The 21,296-nt window shown below is 44.5% G+C and overlaps 1 protein-coding gene across 1 annotated transcript in view; it reads left to right on the top strand.

Annotated features, from left to right (window-relative positions):
• Positions 1–5,826: 5,826 nt before the first annotated feature.
• Positions 5,827–21,296, top strand: part of LOC126161749 (Y+L amino acid transporter 2) — a 333,823-nt gene continuing 318,353 nt past the window's right edge. Inside the window, exon 1 of the mRNA XM_049917798.1 lies at positions 5,827–6,471. Coding sequence (XP_049773755.1) covers positions 6,132–6,471 — 340 coding nt within the window. The 5' untranslated portion in view covers positions 5,827–6,131. The remainder of the gene's footprint in view (positions 6,472–21,296) is intronic.

Genomic DNA, 21,296 nt, shown 5'->3' with positions numbered 1-21,296 from the left:
CTCTACAGCTTTGCTCCAAGAAATGTTTTCTTCTTACTGGCCAGTTCACACTTATTGCACTTTTTATGGCGGTAAAACAGATGTTTATCGAAAAGTGGAGAACTAGTATTTTCTGATTAACTGTAACGAGGAATTCGTGTAAGTAACAATATTTCTTGAAGGCCTGTTATGGAAACGTTCACATTCAAACGTGGTGCTTATTTGAGGTAATGAGGACGAAATTAAATTAATACTGTTCCAACACAATTATTCATTGATTGCTAAGGTTGATAGGGACCGCAAGCAGAAGACAAACGGCACGACTTTACCGACAAGTACCGATCAGAAGAAGAGGGCGAAACTGCAAAGAAAACTGTCACAAGCTATAGTTCAAATAAGTAGGTCTATGTGTCGGCAAAAGTCAGTAACATCGTGCAGTAGCCGGCCATTGTCAACTTCTGCAATCGAACATTTTCACAATATGCTTAATTTAGTTTCATATTCATTACTCTTAACAAATACCATGTCTGAAGATAAACGCCCATATTCTACGCTTTCACGAAAGCTTGTGATTTGCGTCTGCCATTTCCACCATGGCACTGAGCGGGTGGCTTAGGGCCTAATGCACTAGATTCGCATTCGGGAGACCCGTATTCAACCTCAAAGCCGCCATTCAGATTTGGATTTTCCATGGCTTCGCTGTTTGCTCTAGGCGAATGCCGGGATGGTACATTGAAATGGCCACCCCACTTCATAACATTCCAGTATTTGAAAATCGGTACAGAGTTCCTTCCCTAATGACCTTAGCTATCAACGAGATATGAAACAATAAACTTACTTCCTGATTTCAACCGTAGCAGACTATCGACGGGCATACGAAGTGAAAACCATGCATGTGTTATCAGAACTGAGCAAGATGGAAATTCTTTTCCATGTAATTCTCTCTTCGTGGCTGTCATTGTGGGCTGCTATCCCCACTCACTAACTCATCATTGTTTGAAAGTGTACCACTTGTTGGAAATATATGTATTTCCTACACGTATACGGAAATGTTCACTGTCATCTCTAAACAATGTTTAATGCTACGCAGAAACACATCTCCGTGGAGATGCTATCGACAAAAAGAAAATTTGCTGATTGATCTATGCTTGATGACGAATATTATAATTTACTTGCTAAGTGAACCATAATAACTTAAACTACTCGCCATTAAAATTGCTACACCAAGAAGAAATGCAGATGACAAACGGGTATTCATTGGACAAATATATTATACTAGAACTGACATGTGATTACGTTTTCACGCAATTTGGGTGCATAGATCCTGAGAAATCAGTACCCAGAACAACCACCTCTGGCCGTAATAACGGCCTTGATACGCCTGGGCATTGAGTCAAACAGAGTTTGGCTGGCGTGTACAGGTACAGATGCCCTTGCAGCTTCAACACGATACCACAGTTCATCAAGAGTAGTGACTGGCGTATTGTGACGAGCCAGTTGCTCGGCCACCATTGAGCAGACGTTTTCAATTGGTGAGAGATCTGGAGAATGTGCTGGCCAGGGCAGCAGTCGCACATTTTCTGTATCCAGAAAGGCCCGTACAGGACCTGCAACATGCGGTCGTGCATTATCCTGCTGAAATGTAGGGTTTCGCAGAGATCGAATGAATGGTAGAGCCACGAGTCGTAACACATCTGAAATGTAACGTCCACTGTTCAAAGTGCCGTCAATGTGAACAAGAGGTGACCGAGACGTGTAACCAATGGCACCCCGTACCATCACGCCAGGTGATACGCCAGTAAGGCGATGACGAATACACGCTTCCAATGTGCGTACACCGCGATGTCGCCGAACACGAATGCGACCATCATGATGCTATAAACAGAACCTGGATTCATCCGAAAAAATGACGTTTTGCCATTCGAGCACCCAGGTTCGTCGTTGAGTACACCATCGCAGGCGCTCCTGTCTATGATGCAGCGTCAATGGTAAGCGCAGCCATGGTCTCAGAGCTGATAGTCCATGCTGCTGCAAACGTCGTCGAACTGTTCGTGCAGATGGTTGTTGTCTTACAAACGTCCCCATCTGTTGACTCAGGGATTGAGACGTGGCTGCACGATCCGTTACAGCCATGCGGATAAGATGCCTGTCATCTCGACTGCTAGTAATACGAGGCCGTTGGGATCCAGCACGGCGTTCCGTATTACCCTCCTGAACCCACCGATTCCATATTCTGCTAATAGTCATTGGATCTCGACTAACGCCAGCAGCAACGTCGCGATACGATAAACCGCAGTCGCGATAGGCTACAATCAGACCTTTATCAGCGTCGGAAACGTGATGGTACGCATTTCTCCTCCTTACAAGAGACATCCCAATAACGTTTCACCAGGCAATGCCGGTCAGCTACTGTTTGTGTATGAGAAATCGGTTGGAAACTTTCCTCATGTCAGCACGTTGTAGGTGTCGCCACCGGCACCAAACTTGTGTGAATGCTCTGAAAAGCTAATCACTTGCATATCACAGCATCTTATTCCTGTCGGTTAAATTTCGCGTCTGTAGCACGTCATCTTCGTGGTGTAGCAATTTTAATGGCCAGTAGTGTAAATTTTATACATAAATACATACATCATATAATGCCGTTTTGTGTTCTGTTATACGTTCTCTTTATAACGATTTGTTGAGAACAACCTCTGGAAATCGAATCCTCGCTACATCTATGCCTGGACGGAAAATGTTTCTGTTGGTTCCTCGGTAACATCTTGCAGATGACGGATTTGGATGCATGTGGGATTGGAGAGGGAGTGATCTACATTTACATTTATAGCTACATTCTCCAAAGCAATGTGGAATGCGTGGCAGTGCGCCATGTTTCATCTCGTTCAGTTCGCTTATCAAGTGCGATTACAATGATTATTTAGATACCTCTACGTGCGCTGTAATTAATCGATTTTTGTCTTAGAGGACTGTGTGGTAGCGATGATACGTAAGCCGTTACAGAGTACTCATAGATTTCTAACTTGGAACTGTTTCTTGAAGCTTTGGGAATAAATAGGCTTTAGCAGTACAACTGGGTTCTGTCTGCAAGTGTCTGTCAGATCAAATTTTTCAGCACCTCCTGTCTCGCAGGTCAGACAAACCTTTGACCATCCGTGTTGCCCTTCTTTGTATTCGTTCAATATGCCCTGTTTGTCCTGTTTGTTACGGGTCGCACACACTCGGGCTGTGTGGTTGGGTGGTGGTTGCCAGTTAGCTTTCGCTCGCATGTTAGTGGGAGGTATTTTAGTGTTTTTCAGTTAGTGAATTGGACTGTAGAGGCCTCGAGGAGGTGATACTTGGTTGGTATTCCTGTAATTACTGCGTGGGTCTCGGCAGGGTTGGTGGAGGTGTACCAGTTGTTACGGAAGCATTCTTTTTCTTCTTTTTTTTTTTCTCCGAACGGTTAGGTGGCCCATTAATGACTCGCGTTTGTTTTCCGCCAGATATTCCAACAGGCAGCAAATGGGACAGAGGACATTTTATATTTGGAAGTCGTATGCCAGTTCCTGCATGCGGCTGTCAATCAAGGCATTCCTCTCTAAATCTTGCTCGTAACTTTAAATAATTTCTGGGACAATGTAGTATAATGTTTCTCGCCCCCCCCCCTCTTCTTTTTCAACCAGTGGACGTTCTGTACTTGAGCGATATGATATTGCAGATAGGGTGACCAACTTTCCCGTACGTCACGTGATCTCCCCATTACAGCAGTTATTATTTCAAACCTCCCGACTCCCTTACTGTCCGCCTGTTTCTCCCACAGATTTCGTCAGTGATCACTGTTGTAAATACCAGTCCGACGATGTTACTATCGAAAGCTCAGACTATCTCACCGACAGATCTCGAAAAGTTTTCATATAGTAATCGATACTTTTGACGACATATAACCTTTTTTTCTGTTCGTGCTTCTCCGAAAAGAAAACGATATGGCTCAAGAAAATAGGAGACGCAGAGAAACAGTGCCACAGCTAAGGCGTCCAGAGGGGGTCTTGCCAGGGGGAGTGTTTACTTTTTCCGCAGTCGGCACTGACAACCCACGATGCGCTCACCTCTTACTGATCAGCAGTTATGGCATAAATAAGACACAGAAGAAACAAAAAATGTGGAAATTTTTGGTAAGTTCCTATGGGACAAAACTGCTGAGATCATTGGTCCCTAGGCTTACATACTACTTAATCTAACTTAAACTAACTTGCGCTAAGGACAACACACACACCCATGCCCGAGGGAGGACTCGAAACTCCGACGGGGGAAGCCGTGCGAACCGTAACAAGGCCGAACGTAAGAACCCAAAGCGGATTATAGAGGCATTCATGTTTAAACACAGTCGTTACGTTATTTCTTCTCAAATGATGCACGCAAGCTTACTGTGGGCTACGTAAGCGTAACTTTAGCATCACTCATATGGGTAATGCTGACTGCATCTAACATTCTTGTACAGAAGCTCAAAAGCGAAACGAAAGAGAAGCGAAGGCATCTCAAATATTCTCAAATACTTTATTAGTGATAGTAAGGAGATTAAAAACGTTGCAGGTGACCTGGCAATAGTTTTTCGCTTTTAAACATAGTGTCAGCTACAGAAGTACGGATTGTGGAAATAAATTTTCGGAGGTTGTTTCCCATCACTCTAATTTGGTTAGGACGAGCACATGCTGTCGAACAAAGGCAGAAGCAACCGAGAAAAGGTTTTGGCTCAAAAAAGTGTTCAGAATTTCACTCATGTCATGAAAAATCCAGCTAAATCAATCAAAAAAAGTATCGATTGCTATACGAAAACTTTTCGAGATCTGTCGGTGAGATAATCTGAGCTTTCGATAGTAACATCTCGGACTGGTATTTACAACAGTGATCACTGACGAAATCTGCGGGAGAAACAGGCGGACAGTAAGGGAGTCGGGAGGTTTGAAATAATAACTGCTGTAATGGGGAGATCACGTTACGTACGGGAAAGTTGGTCACCCTATCTGGAATATCATATCGCTCAATTTTGTATTGCAACCAATGGCTCCAACCACAAAAACGGAAAGATGTTCCCTCTGGTGGTAAGGTATTTTGATCATGAAATGGCTGATGAGACAGCTAATGCTATTCGCTGTCTGATCATGTCTTGACTGAATTTATTTAATTTAGATGTAAAGGAGCTCGCTGGATACTGTGCAGATAATGCGAATGTTAACTACGAGAAGCACAATTCTGTGTTTAAACTGTTCAAGAAGACGACAAGCGTCTGGTGAAATCAAATACTCAAATTACATACTGCATAATTTACGTGTATTGCATTAGATGCAGATAATGAAACGCTTGTCTTGAAAATATATATATCACAAATGTGACGTAATTGTGCAAATGCAATTTATTGCGATTATGTCCCCTCCAGTCTCCCTTAAAACCATGGTCAAATACTAGTCGTCCTAGTTTCAAACTGTACTTTCTTTTGTATCAGTGGCGAGACTGATGACTGAAGATTTTCATTCGTGAAAGCCAAAGAGAAATGGAGTTTGTGTTTTCGCAGGGGGTCGTGGGCGGGGGTTGGGGATTACCAACACAGCTCGGTTGCTGCTGTCGGAGAGAATCATTGGGAAACCGAACGTACCCCCCCAAGCCCCCTGCGGCCAACTGCGGCACTTCCGCGGTACAGGAAGCAGCCGCTAGGTGGCTCTGTCCGCCGGCGCGTTTGTGTTATGTTTGCCGTGTGGTGGGGGCTGGCGGCGCGACGTGGGAAAGCGGACGCGCGCTGCTGGCGGGGAGGGAAACGGCGGGAACGCAAAGAGAGCCGCCCCCTCCCCTGAGCAAACGGCGCGAGGAGTTTGTCGGAGGCGCGGGCGCGCCAGTCGGCGTGTACGTGTCGCGCGGGTGGGAAGTCAGTCTGCGGCAGTCCCGAGCCGCACGCCGCATGGCCGCCCCACGTGGTCGCTACAGTTGTTGCGTCAGCGCGTCCTCTGCGTAACCGGCCAGCCCCCCAGCCGGACATCATCCCTGCCCACAATCATGACGTTGCAGCGAGTAGTTTGACACCTAAATCTTTGTGTACAAACCGAGTAGTGCTATCGCCGGAAGTAGATCCTCCACAGAGGGACAGGAATTTATTTGTGAGATCCTTAACGAAACGGGGCGTTATGTCAAAGCAGGAGGCAGGATCGATCATGGAATCGGCCATCGTGAATGAAAAGACTCCACTGCGTGTTATGGACAGAGACGCGTTGACAGGCAACGGCCCCGGTGGCGACGACGTCGACGCCGCGGCCGCGAGTGGCAGCACGCCGTCCATCAAGCTCAAGAAGGAGCTGGGGCTGCTCGATGGCGTCGCGATGATCGTAGGCGTCATCATCGGCTCCGGCATCTTCGTGTCGCCCAAAGGCGTGCTGCAGTATGCCGGCTCCGTGGGGCTCGGCCTCATCGTGTGGGTGCTGTCGGGCATGCTCTCCATGATCGGAGCCCTGTGCTACGCCGAACTCGGTAAGTGGTGCCCCTGCTAAACAACCACACCAACTCCTTCAGTAATTAAAAAAAAAAAAAAAACTGTTGCTCCTGCACTACATTTCTCCAACTACTACGTCGTTGCATAAGTTGGTACCGTTTTTGTTCTGCATATTGTTATCACGGTTGCTTCGGGTTTATTTATCGATTGCCATCTTTTATTCGTAGTTCACTGTTGCTATCTGAGTTTATATATTGTCATTTTGTCATATGAAGATAGCAGAGCTGTGGGTGGACCTTAGGAAATGGAATGTCACATGGAGAAATCGGAAAGTTACGGACATATTCTTCTGTTTGAGTTCAGTAGAGGGGTGAGAGCAGCGTATACAAGCAGCAACATTTGCTCCGTGTACTGGGATAATGCCATTGGACATAGCACGGCAAGGAAATGATTTTCTGGTTTCAAAGAGAGTTTAGATATTAGTTATTCTCAACGTTCAGGAAGATTTTCACGGTTTGATGAAGGTCGTGTAAACGCATTAATCCACAATGATTCATGTCAATGTATTCGAGAATTGGCAAATGTGATGGGATTACACCCTTGTTCGATATTTGCGTGCAGTGGGAAAGGTTCAAAAATCGGTTGTTGGGCACCGCATGCTCGAAGTCAAAATCGTAGAAATCAGCAGGTGACCCTCTACGTATCTCTACTTGGTAGCCATGAAGTGGCTCGTGAACAACACCGACCATTCCTATCCTGTCTCATTCCTAGTGACGAAAAACGGCATTTCATGCTAACATAAGGAAGGAACTGTTGAGAGCAAATAAAGCAGCAACTCCCTGTACAAAGAGCTGCACTCATCCACAGAAGATAATAATATGCATATGGTAAATCAGCGACGGTATGGTGTACTACGAATTGCTTCGAAGAGGTGTAACCATCATTGCTAATATTTGTCAACAACTGAGGCGTCTTGTAGACGCAGTCGAATAACGACGACTGGGAAGACTGCTTGAAGTGATGGTACTCTTAAGATAACGCGTGCCCGCTCCGCACCCACCTTATTCACCGGATCTTGCCCCCGCAAATTTTCACCTTTTCCGCACCCTATCGAACAACTTTCAAGGAATTTTCTCTCAAGACGAAAATGCGTTCCGAACATGGCTACACGAGTTCTTCGCCAAGAACCACGTAATTTCTACAGTCGGGCAATCGACAAGTTACCCCAGCGTCGGCGATCTGTTGTAAATAGCCACTGATAATATGTTATTGATGACTAAAGTGTCTGTTATGTGTATCTGTCGTACTTGTGAAAAACGCTACGAACTTATGCACCAACCCAATAACATCTCTGTGCCATTTGGATTCTATAAGCACTGCACCAGCTGTCATTCTTTCACCAGAGATTCTCTGAAATGCAATTATGTTTGCAGAGACCTGTTCAGCTTTCGTGATGTGTATATGAAGACTGAAGCGACAGATGAAAAGTTGTACCAAGGCCAGTATTCGAACCTGGGTCTCCTGCTCAGTCGGCAGATATGCCAACCACTACGCCACGCTGGCTCAGTGGCTTTGCATTTCCCTTTGAGAGGGGAGGCGTTCTAGGGTAGCCTGTGCAGTTGTAACAACTCACTGTGCCAGGGTGGAGCAGTGGTTAGCGCATCTGCCTACTGGGCAGGAGTCGATTGGAATCTCGGCCTTGGTACAAATTTTCATTCGCCGCTACGGTCTGCGTATACACATCAAACATTCTTCTACTGAGCGATCACCAAAAACCACCCTCAAAAAGACGTGTAAACAAAATTCCCCAAAGATAGTAAAAAGAAAACTCGATCGTTCTGTGCCGCATTCCTCCAACTATGTCTGTGAAATTACGCTTGTTACTAGCTGACAACCCCGACATTGCTTGGGTATTCACTTTGCCAATTTTCAATTAGAAACAATAAAAATAGAACTGTGTTGGTGGTGTAATATCGAAAAAAAATCGTTTCCATGTATTCATGAAAATACCTTTGCAATTACCTAACGCTCGTACGAAGAACTATGCATAATGTACAGAAGTATAAGTATCCAAATTAAGGAACATAGTATTCAAAATACAAGTACTCCATACAATGTTTATTTATCTCGGGACTTGATTATAAACATTATTTCTAGTTACATGTCCGGCGGCATTTTTTCACGCATCTGTGTTCGTGACGTCATATCTCTTGAACTAGTTGTCATACAATTACATATTTGTATAGGTACATTCGTCGGTGTTTGTAGTAAAGAAGTAATAAATTTAAACGTCATGTATATGCGGCAGTTTGTAACGCATCTCAATGATTATGACGTCATATTTTCTGATCTATGTTTCATACAATGATATAATTTTGTAAGAACATAGAGCGGCATTTGTGGATATTGCCTGTAAAATGTGCTGCAAACAGTGTTAGGCAGAAGTAATGAATGTAAACGTCGTGTTTGACGTGGCAGTTTTTCACGCAGCTCATTGTTTGTGACGTCATATCTCCTGAACCATGATAGGTAGGTGGTTCTTACCTCCACAGCGATTGTTGCGTAACAGGGAAGGATATGTGTACAAAGTTTGGCTTAAATCGACCTTGCAGTTTAGGAGATGTTGAACATACACACATGCATACATCCATTTTATAATGTATGAATTAACTCTGCATCCACTCCCATTTTTCCACCAGAGATTCTTCTGCTTAGCGCTTACGAAGGTATTGCCTTTAGATTATTACTGTATTTCTTTATTGTATAGTAACTACCATTTCAGAGCAGCCACGTGTTACAGGCTTCTTGTCTTTACATCTTCACCGAAACATGTTTCGACAGTAGTCTTTCAACTCTGAGCAACAATCTATTTTGTAGAAACTTGAACAATACTTTAGGCAAACGCTGACGTAAGTGATAATCTTTTGGGGGAAAAAGAAAACGCCCTCCAGACGACAAACAAAATTTCTAGGCCAACAGCATCGCACTGCGAGGGTGGTGTTTCGATGGATGCCCATTTATTTATGAACAGTGATAATGTTGGTACTGGCTGTGTGGTATTTTATTCCCTCTCACTTTGTGGTACTCGTTCCTCACGCATAAAAAACTGTGTAAATACTATCAAAGTGTTTGTTTGGTCACATTACGCCCAACATAGTTGTACAGATAGCAATATCCCAGAATTGGTAATACGCCAGTAGGCACCGTTTTGAGTTATGAAATAAAATGAATGGTCGTACCTAAGTAATGGGATGTGTGCCACCAAGAAATGGACGTAGCCCCTGTTTTAACCAACTCCCATTACTTTTCACCTTTTAGCCTGGTACACAAATAGACCGGATCAGTTCCTAATAAGTCCGTAAATAACCGATGAGGTTCTTCTACACCTACTCGCACCTCAATGTTAAGAGTAACGAAGGTCTGTTGTGTTTTAGGAGAACCAGCTGTATCGCTGTTACTCCGCCGAAATCGCGTAACTCATTTTGTATGTGTGTACAAGCAAGTTTAAGAGAAAACTTGAACGCAGAAGTACATAATAGCTCATTGACTTAATGAAAAGTGTATTCGCACTAATTGCATTGTTACACATTAAATCACGATGTCAGCATCGAGTCGTCAAAGCACTTGTCACTTGTATAGATGATCAACAACTGCATGCGACTTGTCGCTGGAGTGGTGTTTACGTGCAAGTGAGAAACTTTTGATATTGGTTATCCATCTCGAGCTTACTGACATTTAATTAAAGAGAATTACAGCAGACGCGTTTCGCTTTTATGTATAAAGCATCCTCCGTGGTCAATCTGCAAATTGGATACACAAGTTTCTACATTTTTGTTTTAGGTTAAAAACAGCGCTTTCTTTATAAAGTTGATTTGCAATTTACTTACGATGTTACGTTACATATTCTGCTTCTTCCCTCATTGCTAGCAGCGGTTGACTTTGAAAGACTTCGACTCACATATGCACTTGGCAGTTTTTGCCATTCTGCAGTACTCCATGCGCTGCGTTATTTACACTTCACTTTTGTAAACTAAACTGAAGCTGTGTGTGTTTCTGACATTGCACAGTAACAATGTTTACATCTGTTTGTTTTCGTTCACTCTGTGAGTGTTGCCAACCTGTGAGACTACTACGCGTGTGTGTGTGTGTGTGTGTGTGTGTGTGTGTGTGTGTGTGTGAGAGAGAGAGAGAGAGAGAGAGAGAGAGAGAGAGAGAGTACATTAGTGAAATTGGAAATATTAGGCTGTCACTTGTGACAAACGATTTCAAGCCAAACTGATAAGCAATACTACATAAAGATGTGCTATGCTGTGCTGTCGAAACTGCGCGGTTGTGTTAGCAAAACCGTGATGGTTGCGAAAAAAATGCAGCTTCGTTAGTTTTTTCGGCAGAAGAAACCTTGAAATAAAGGCGGTGTATATTGTTTGCAGAATAGCATTATCCTTCAGCGGAAAGGTGTAAGCAAAAAGGAAATTTGTTTTAGCTGAGCCCTGCTGGCGGTAGTGTTTGTGGCCTGCGTAACCGCAGTTGCAGCTTCCTCTTCTTGTACGTCAGCGCAGCGTAACTCGCGGCGTCTGAATTATGTATGTGGCGGCGTGACGTACCTGCTACCTGGGACTACCTCACAGTTGCTCTCGCCGCGAACACGCACGCTTCTTGCACCAAGAACCTCGGTCGCAGCTGTTGCTAATGCTTCGTATTTCGCAGCGCCCTCTTTGAAAGTTGAACAAAATAAAATGTGTGTCTATAAAAGTGATATTATCTGTATTAAAATGCTGTGTTTTCGCGTAAACCTGTTCTGCGCTATCCGTTCGGAAGAGTAGAACTATGTCGAGGACAATAACTCAGATTTTATTCTTTTTCTTTATTTTTTTATAGTGTACCATTTTGGTTCTAGGGTATTGGAGTCTCATCCTGTTTCGCTTCGTTTTCTTCGGTTGCATTACGGCAGCAAATTTTACAAGAACTACGAAATCCTTTTCATACCTTCCACTTGGCTACGCTGCGTGAGTGCTTCGGTATCAAATGTCCAGAATCCAAATTTTGTGCATACTGAAAGTGCTTCTTCATCTTAGGGATGATCTAGTTCACAGAATGGAGATGTATACAACCGCTAACAATTCAAAAGCTGTCGTGCATTCAAATATCATTTTGAAGGCTACTTTTAATTTATTTTTCCTCTGGCAGTATTAACATAAAGGTCCATTGCAGCACAGTAAATGCTATTTCGAAAATGTTGATATTGTAACTCCTTTTATGCGCAAGTTCGACAATTGTGATATTCAACTGCCAATTATCTAATAGGATGAACCAAATGTCAACAAAACAAATGATGTTGCTAATACTATATAGCAAAATGAGTGACGGAAAGTTTTAAAAAAGTAAATACTGGATGATTCGGAAAGGAAGAGCAATTGTTACGCATTTTGACTAGAAATATCTATTCTCTTGTAAGGCAGATATTGAGCCTCTGCAGGTTGATTATCAAATGAGGCGTCCATACGATATTATTTCATGAACTACGTGCAGATCTTCGCTACGGCTGCAGCGTTGTTGGGTTGAGTTGGTGTTCGGTTGTTCGAGGAAGGAGACCAGACAACGAGGTCACCGGTCTCATTGGTTTAGGGAAGGATGGGGAAGTCGGCCGTGCCCTTTCAAAAGAACCATCCCGGCATTTGCCTGGCGCGATGTGGGGAAATCACGGAAAACCTAAATCAGGATGGCCGGACGCGGGATTGAACCGTCGTCCTCCCGAATGCGAGTCTAGTGTTGTGATAAACTTGGAGAGTATCTTAAGTGAAATGGAAAATTTGTCAGTCCGACGTGTCCCAACATTAAATTATCATCATTTTGAAGGTTACTTTTGGGTCATTCTTTTCCTTTGGGATTAAAACTCCAAGGTACATTGTAACACTGTAACACATAGTTAAGAGATATTGCGTCATAAACATTGAGGTGCGTGAAAAAGTGCCACTGGACATGTAATTAGAAATAATGTTTGCAATCAAGTTCTGGGTTAAATAAATATTACAGAGGATTTGTATTTTGCATTCTGTGTTCCTTAATTTGGTTTCTTTACTTACACATTTGTGCATACATAATTTCAAAGGCGTTGTCATGAATACATGGAAACGAAATGTGTTCGACATTACTCATGCACGGACTACAGACACGAAAAATCGCTATACCAGAATACTCATAGAACTTAAAAAGTTCCATGTTCTTGAGACAACAAGCTTGTATGAAAGTTTGCGATTTAGATTGAAAGGCGCTATGGATAGTATTCATTATGTACCGGAATGCCTTATTCGAGAACAGATACATTCCATTTCACTTGTGCAACAGGTAGGTATGAAAAACACTGGCTGCACCAAGCGAAAAATAATTTCCGTGCATTTCTTCTAAATTAAATCATCAGCACTGCAGTTTTGACAAGAAGCTGAAAAGTCTGCTCCACTTTGAAAGCTAGCTCAGGAGATCATACGCAATTAAAGACAACAAACTACAAGTGCTTTTTGTTTGTGGATAAATTATACATCATCACAACAACTGATGTGTTGAGCTACATGCGGAGCCAAGATATACTTTGTAAGTTGCCTTTCACGGAATACATCCGTTGCTGCTCTGTTAGATCACACCACAGGGCCAGACTCTTTCCTTACTTCAATCACGAAATGACATATTTTTGTGAGACAAGCTACTTACTGCAGCAACTGTGTTATTATCTACCTGAAATGACAACAGGAACTTTGAGACACTACCAGAACTCGAACCTAGAGCTCCCAGCCTGGATAGAAAAAGAAAATGAATTAAAGATGCAGCTGGATGCAAACTAGTATCCTTCAGTTCCAGTGACACACTTGATTTCAGCGTACAGTCAACTGGTGATACCCGTGCATGTAGGAACTTAGCTATCAATACATATCTTGTATATCCTGATCACTTTGTTTCCAGGAGATAGTGAAGTTGCGCAGAGGTTGTCACTAGCATAGTATTTCGGAGAGACTGTGATAAAATCCCGAAAGGAACATAATCCTTTAGGTTTTCCATAGATTACTGTCATTGTTTATAATGCTGAGTGGTTGCTTAAATAAACACCCACAGCTCATTTCTTTATCATCTTTATCATCACGTATATATATATATATCTCGAGGAATGTCTCTGAACACCTCGTCGTCATGAGGCATTTCGTCAGTTTTCAGGACCGAATAGCAACTGCTAAGTACTCAAGCTTGACCGATATGCTTCAAGACGGCTACACATGTAACTACAAGCTTGACCAGCTCGCATGCACAATCGTGTTTGCGCAAGCATGCTGGAGCATGTGTAATGCGCCAACATCAGGGCTGCACAAGCAACTTCATTGAATTTCCATTATACATACTTGTGCTAGCATTCAAACGCGCACATCCTGGAGCGTGGGCATCAAGAATAGAGAGGCTTGTGCAAACATTCGTCAGTCATTTGATATGATTTACTTTTTATTTGGTGCTGTTAAAGGTTGTAGGATAAGTCAATGAATACAGAATTACTTGGAAACCAGAAGAAAAACAGTAATACTGTGAAACAGCTTCCATAATATTGTCTGCCTCGAATAGCTAAAATGATAATACTATTTTCACTTTTTTAAACACTCTTTACACCACAGATCAAGTTATCCCTTCTGTTCTTCTCGTATCACAAGCAAAAGGGCTGTCAAAGCCAGCGCATCGTCGCCTGCGCTCAACATATCTGATACGCACTGAAGAGCCGAAGAAACTGGTATACCTGCATAACATCGTGTAGCACGCAGAACTGCCGCAACACCACGTGGCGTGGACTCGACTAATGTCTGAAGTAGTGCTGGAGGGAACTGGCACCATGAATCCTGCAGGACTGCCCTTAAGTCAGTAAGAGTACCCTTGTGCTTCCGAACAGCACGTTGCAAGACATCCCAGATATGCTGAGTAATGTTCGTGTCAGGGGACTTTGGTGGGCAGCGGAAGTGTTTAAACTGAGAATAGTGTTCCTGGAGCCTCTCATAGCAATTCTGGACATGTGGGGTATCGCATTGTCCTGCTGGAATTGCCCGAGTCCTTCGGAAAGCACAATGGACGTGAATGGATGCAGGCGATCAGACAGCTTGCTTACGTACGTGTCACCTGTCAGAGTCGTATCACTCTAACAGAGCTTCCACCAGCTTGAACAGTTCCCTGCTAGCATGCAGGGTCCATGGATTCATGAGGCTGTCTCCATACCCGTAGACGTCCATCCAGTCTATAAAATTTGAAACGAGACTCGTCTGAACAGGTAACATGTTTCAAGTCATCAACAGTCCAATGCCGGTGTTGACAAGCCCAGGCGAGGCGTAAAGCTTTGCGTCGTGCAGTCATCAAGGGTACACGAGTGGGCCTTCGACTCTGAAAGCCCATATCGATGATGTTTCGTTGAATGGTTCGCACTCTGATACTTGTTGATGGCTCATCACTGAAATCTTCAGCAATCAGCAGAAGGGTTTCACATATGTCACGTTGAACAATTCTCTTCAGTCATCGTTGGTCTCGTACATGCAGGATCTTTTTCCGGCCGCAGTGATATCGGAGATTTTATGTTTTACCGGATTCCTGATATTCTCGGTACACTCGTGAAATGGTTGTATGGGAAAATCCCCACGTCATCGCTACCTCGGAGATGCTGTGTCCCATCGCTCGTGCGCCGACTATAACACCACGTTCAAACTCACTTAAATCTTGATAACCTGCCATTTTAGCGGCAGTAACCGATATAACAACTGCGCCATACACTTGTTGTCTTATATAGGCGTTGCCGACCGCAGCGCCGTATTCTGCCTGTTTACATATCTCTGTATTTGAATGCGCATGCCTATACCAGTTTCCTTGGCGCTTCAGTGCACAAACTCATGGTTGTACAAGCACGCTTGAGCCGTGCGGAGGCGCGAGGAATCAATGCAAGCTTGCGCAAGCACGCAGGCCCACGCGTACTTGTCAAGTGGGCAGCTACGTGTGTAACCAGTTACAAGTCAGTATTCAGCTGGAATAGCGCCGCACTTCTCAAGGATACAGTCTCATGATGAGGCACCCTTAGACGGGATTTGTTTCACGACAGATTTGTTTTACTGTTCTCACTGTTTAACATAGTCCGAGCGAGGCGGCTCAGTGGCAAAGACTCACATTCGCGACCGGTCATACAAATTGAGGAATGAAAAGGACACGACCGACCTCCTTCCCCAATCCGAGTTGAGCTTCGTGTCGAATGACGTCGCCGATGTAGTGTTAAATCCTGACTTTCCTTTCTTTTGTTTGTTTTGAAGAAGCTGTTAAACAGAAAATGTTTATGGGAGTGACAGCAGTTGTAACTGTTCTTGTAAGTGTTCTAAAAATGAATTCCAGAACACTGAAGTGCAAACTCGGTTTACGCTTTCACATCTCGCTTGTGCGTATTGTAAACAGAACATTGGTCATCCACTTTCTCCCTATATGCACGTTGTATGTGTCCCCATAGGTTAAGAAAATATCACAAAAGTAACGAAGCCAATAAATCGAATCTACATCTCCTACCCTCCCTTTTATATTTTTACGTTGAATTACGATTTTAAAAATTTTCTTTGCCGCTGCGACTTAGTTGGCAGTAAATTTTTTGACACTGCATCTACTTATCTCTTGATGATTGTCCATCAGTAATCATTTTCATTGTTGCCGCGGTAGTCTGGGTGACTCGTGCTTGAGAAAAAGATTTCAAGATTCCGATTAATTTCAAACATATTTATTAAATGAAATTTCATAGGCCACTGGTTTGAGTCTCCCACATTTTTATTCATTCCTTCCATATTATAGTAGTTACTAAGCACGTCTCAGCAAGCGACACGATGTCTAACTTCCAACTCCTGCCAAAAACTTTGCACAAAAGAGCTTACATTAAAGTCATTTCAGCAGTTTCAAAGATAACATTTTAACAAAAACAAAAAATTTCATTTAGTTAATGCATTGTTTTGTGATTGTGTTTTATAAATGTTTCAATAATCAACATAATAAAAAAAATTTACAGGATGTATAAAGAAATTTCGATGTCTGCACAGTATTCGTGAATTATCAGCGTTTGGGTACAGGCAACATTCAGAAAAGCATTTGATACTAATATATATGTCTACTTGATGTGTGATTTGCTAATAATAAGTAACAAATCACAAGTCGAACAACTAGCATAGGAAATACCAACGTATCTTATAGTTCACTAAAACGATGTATCGTTTTGTACACTACAAATGAGCACGAGGCATTGGCCAGTTTCATTACGATACGTAGACCGGTGTACCCTCCCACCTCACGGGAATTTTTCAGTGAATCTTAGTCCGCTGCTAACCCCGTTTGTACATTTCCCAACCGGGGTAAAAACCTGATAGCGCCTCACGCACCGCCCCCCCCCCCCCCTCCCCCCGCCCTCGGCCCTCGAGCTTCGACCTTATGAGATATCTGTTTTTCAAAAATACACTCCTGGAAATGGAAAAAAGAACACGTTGACACCGGTGTGTCAGACCCACCATACTTGCTCCGGACACTGCGAGAGGGCTGTACAAGCAATGATCACACGCACGGCACAGCGGACACACCAGGAACCGCGGTGTTGGCCGTCGAATGGCGCTAGCTGCGCAGCATTTGTGCACCGCCGCCGTCAGTGTCAGCCAGTTTGCCGTGGCATACGGAGCTCCATCGCAGTCTTTAACACTGGTAGCATGCCGCGACAGCGTGGACGTGAACCGTATGTGCAGTTGACGGACTTTGAGCGAGGGCGTATAGTGGGCATGCGGGAGGCCGGGTGGACGTACCGCCGAATTGCTCAACACGTGGGGCGTGAGGTCTCCACAGTACATCGATGTTGTCGCCAGTGGTCGGCGGAAGGTGCACGTGCCCGTCGACCTGGGACCGGACCGCAGCGACGCACGGATGCACGCCAAGACCGTAGGATCCTACGCAGTGCCGTAGGGGACCGCACCGCCACTTCCCAGCAAATTAGGGACACTGTTGCTCCTGGGGTATCGGCGAGGACCATTCGCAACCGTCTCCATGAAGCTGGGCTACGGCCCCGCACGCCGTTAGGCCGTCTTCCGCTCACGCCCCAACATCGTGCAGCCCGCCTCCAGTGGTGTCGCGACAGGCGTGAATGGAGGGACGAATGGAGACGTGTCGTCTTCAGCGATGAGAGTCGCTTCTGCCTTGGTGCCAATGATGGTCGTATGCGTGTTTGGCGCCGTGCAGGTGAGCGCCACAATCAGGACTGCATACGACCGAGGCACACAGGGCCAACACCCGGCATCATGGTGTGGGGAGCGATCTCCTAGACTGGCCGTACACCACTGGTGATCGTCGAGGGGACACTGAATAGTGCACGGTACATCCAAACCGTCATCGAACCCATCGTTCTACCATTCCTAGACCGGCAAGGGAACTTGCTGTTCCAACAGGACAATGCACGTCCGCATGTATCCCGTGCCACCCAACGTGCTCTAGAAGGTGCAAGTCAACTACCCTGGCCAGCAAGATCTCCGGATCTGTCCCCCATTGAGCATGTTTGGGACTGGATGAAGCGTCGTCTCAAGCGGTCTGCACGTCCAGCACGAACGCTGGTCCAACTGAGGCGCCAGGTGGAAATGGCATGGCAAGCCGTTCCACAGGACTACATCCAGCATCTCTACGATCGTCTCCATGGGAGAATAGCAGCCTGCATTGCTGCGAAAGGTGGATATACACTGTACTAGTGCCGACATTGTGCATGCTCTGTTGCCTGTGTCTATGTGCCTGTGGTTCTGTCAGTGTGATCATGTGATGTATCTGACCCCAGGAATGTGTCAATAAAGTTTCCCCTTACTGGGACAATGAATTCACGGTGTTCTTATTTCAATTTCCAGGAGTGTAGATAAAACGAAATAGGTCTTTCTAATATTGCAGCAATTGTAACAAACGCCAAATAAGCGAGACTTTTTTTTCACAAATGGTCATTTTTTATGTACCTCATTTACATTAATAACGCGACAGAATATAATTCACGAAGTACCAATATCAAATTCCTATTAGGCCTGCTGCAAGCAAAAAGTTTCATTCATATGCTCCAGTTTCTCGAACAGTAGTAGCAGTAAGAAATTTTTATACAGATTTGGAATCATCATATTCTTCCATATAATATGTGTGATGTCCCCATTTCTTCTCCGTCTTCGTTCTAACAAACAATTTCGTCATAACTAATTCTGTAACTATTCCTGTCATTGTCAAAACTTTCTCCGTTTAACTTAAATTACCCTGCCAGAATCACCGGTTTATTCTCCGGTTAGGCGTTATTGTGTGTTGGTACAACGCGTTCTCCGCGCTATTTCGAGCATAGAATTTATGCAGCTGCTAGCGGGTGAATGTACAACGGCCCTTAAGTAGTCTAGCTATCTGGCAAAAATTTTCTGTCAAAATTTCATTTTCTTCGATACACCGAGAAGATAATATGTAATCTTTCTTACCTGTTATTCCTGTTAATCATTTATCTCCACTCTGGTAGTCTGAATCTACGGATTTCGCTAGTAATTAGTCTACAATAACGCTTATCATTTGCATATATAGTCAACCCCATAAACAAGCAGTGATTGGCATTCACCCGTTCGGGTTTATTTGCCTCAAATCGTGTAGCTCCGCCGCCTCTTGTCTCCGAGAAAGCTTTTTATTTCTAGATGCGACGGGCATTCCCCAGGTAGAGACATCACGTACGCTATGCATGCATTAAAAAATCCAACTATGATCCGTTCAACTTAGAATGTCTTCAAAAATGTTAAAAAGCCAACAGGGATGCGTTCCAAAATCGTATGAATAACCTATAGACCAACGTGTGTGCCGGCCGATGTGACCGAGCGGTTCTAGGCCCTTCAGTCCGGAACCGCGCGACTGCTACAGTAGCAGGTTCGAATCCTGCCTCGGGCATGGATGTGTGTGATGTCTTTAGGTTAGTTAGGTTTAAGTAGTTCTAAGTTCTAGGGGACCAATGACCTCAGATGTTAAGTTCCATAGTGCCCAGAGCCATTTGAACCAACGTGCGCTGGGTACTAGGCGCAAGGGTTTTTTTCTTCAAGAATATGAATGTATCGCCACCTGAAATTGACCCCCCCCCCCCAGATCCGGGCCTGTCTGGTATTTGTCTTTCCTAAGATTAGTTTTATCTGCACGATCCACTTTAAATCGCAAAGCTCGCGTACTTCCAGCGGATTTAAGACGTCCAGTGATTTATGGCAATCATATAATTAAAGAATAACGGATATTTCCATCTGTTTCAACGCAGTGTTACATTTGTTCCTGTTGAGGACCATGTTGAGCGCCAAGGCAAATTCTTAGCAACGCCCGTAGGTCGGATTTGTAACCTCGGCGCCCGAGGAACCACCAGTCAACCAAAATTTTGGACAATCGCCTGGCACTGTGACAGTGTTCACTCGAGTCGCGAAAGCAGTGCGGTGCCGGTGGCGGAAGCTACTGTTTCATCAGCCGCCTAGGCTGCTGAGGTAGGCGTGCCACTGGGGCAAGGACCTGCGCGCTCCTTTCACGGGCAGGTCGGATTGCGTCACGTTGCTCCTGCAGTCACCATTGTCTGCCCGGGGAGAGGGCGCATACCTGCGCTGGCTGATGCAAAGGCTCCGTTAGCCACCACGGGTGATGCAATTTCCTGCTGCTGTTCGTACACGAATTGCGGGTTTTCTTTGTATTTGTACAGTGCTTTCCGGAAAGTATTGTTCGCGTGGCTATAAAAAACACTGAAACAGTTACAACAGACTTACAAAAATCTTGAAAGTGAACTTTCGTATTACTTCTCTACATAATAACCATCCAGGTTCGAGCATGTGTCATACGTCTTTACGAGTTGATAAATTTTCTCTTCATAAAAGTCTACCGCCTGAGATTTGCTGCGCAAGATGGTATGACATCACACCACTGAGTGCTGTTTTGTCTCTCACTGAGCATATGCCATGAGACCGGTCACTATTCTATTCATTAGGCTTTCTCCTTTCGCATAATAACGAGAAGCAGTTGTCCGTAAAGTTTTACAACATAAGGAACACGGAACTTTTGGTACACTTATTACTTCGTCGCGACCTCGTGCAAAACACTCAGAAAAATGTGCAACAAATTGTCCAGTTGAGATGTCGTGAAACCTAGTTGAAGTTCTTCGTAGGAGTCAAGTCATCGGGAATATAGTCACTTTTCATGCGCCCGAAGAAGTGGAAATCACCTGGAACAAAGTCTGGGCCGTAGGGCGGATCTTGAAAAAGGTACCATTTCAACTGATACGAGGGCAGTTCAATAAGTAATGCAACACATTTTTTTTCTCGGCCAATTTTGGTCGAAAAAACCGGAAATTTCTTGTGGAATATTTTCAAACATTCCCGCTTCGTCTCGTATAGTTTCATTGACTTCCGACAGGTGGCAGCGCTGTACGGAGCTGTTAAAATGGCGTCTGTAACGGATGTGCGTTGCAAACGACGGGCAGTGATCGAGTTTCTTTTGGCGGAAAACCAGGGCATCTCAGATATTCATAGGCGCTTGCAGAATGTCTATGGTGATTTGGCAGTGGACAAAAGCACGGTGAGTCGTTGGGCCAAGCGTGTGTCATCATCGCCGCAAGGTCAAGCAAGACTGTCTGATCTCCCGCGTGCGGGCCGGCCGTGCACAGCTGTGACTCCTGCAATGGCGCAGCGTGCGAACACACTCGTTCGAGATGATCGACGGATCACCATCAAACAACTCAGTGCTCAACTTGACATCACTGTTGGTAGTGCTGTCACAATTGTTCACCACTTGGGATATTCAAAGGTTTGTTCCCGCTGGGTCCCTCGTTGTCTAA

This window comes from Schistocerca cancellata, chromosome 2 (genome assembly GCF_023864275.1).
Source record: "Schistocerca cancellata isolate TAMUIC-IGC-003103 chromosome 2, iqSchCanc2.1, whole genome shotgun sequence".
Lineage (NCBI taxonomy): Eukaryota > Metazoa > Arthropoda > Insecta > Orthoptera > Acrididae > Schistocerca > Schistocerca cancellata.
Note: the sequence above shows the minus strand (reverse complement) of the source record. Positions and strands in the feature narration are given on the sequence as shown.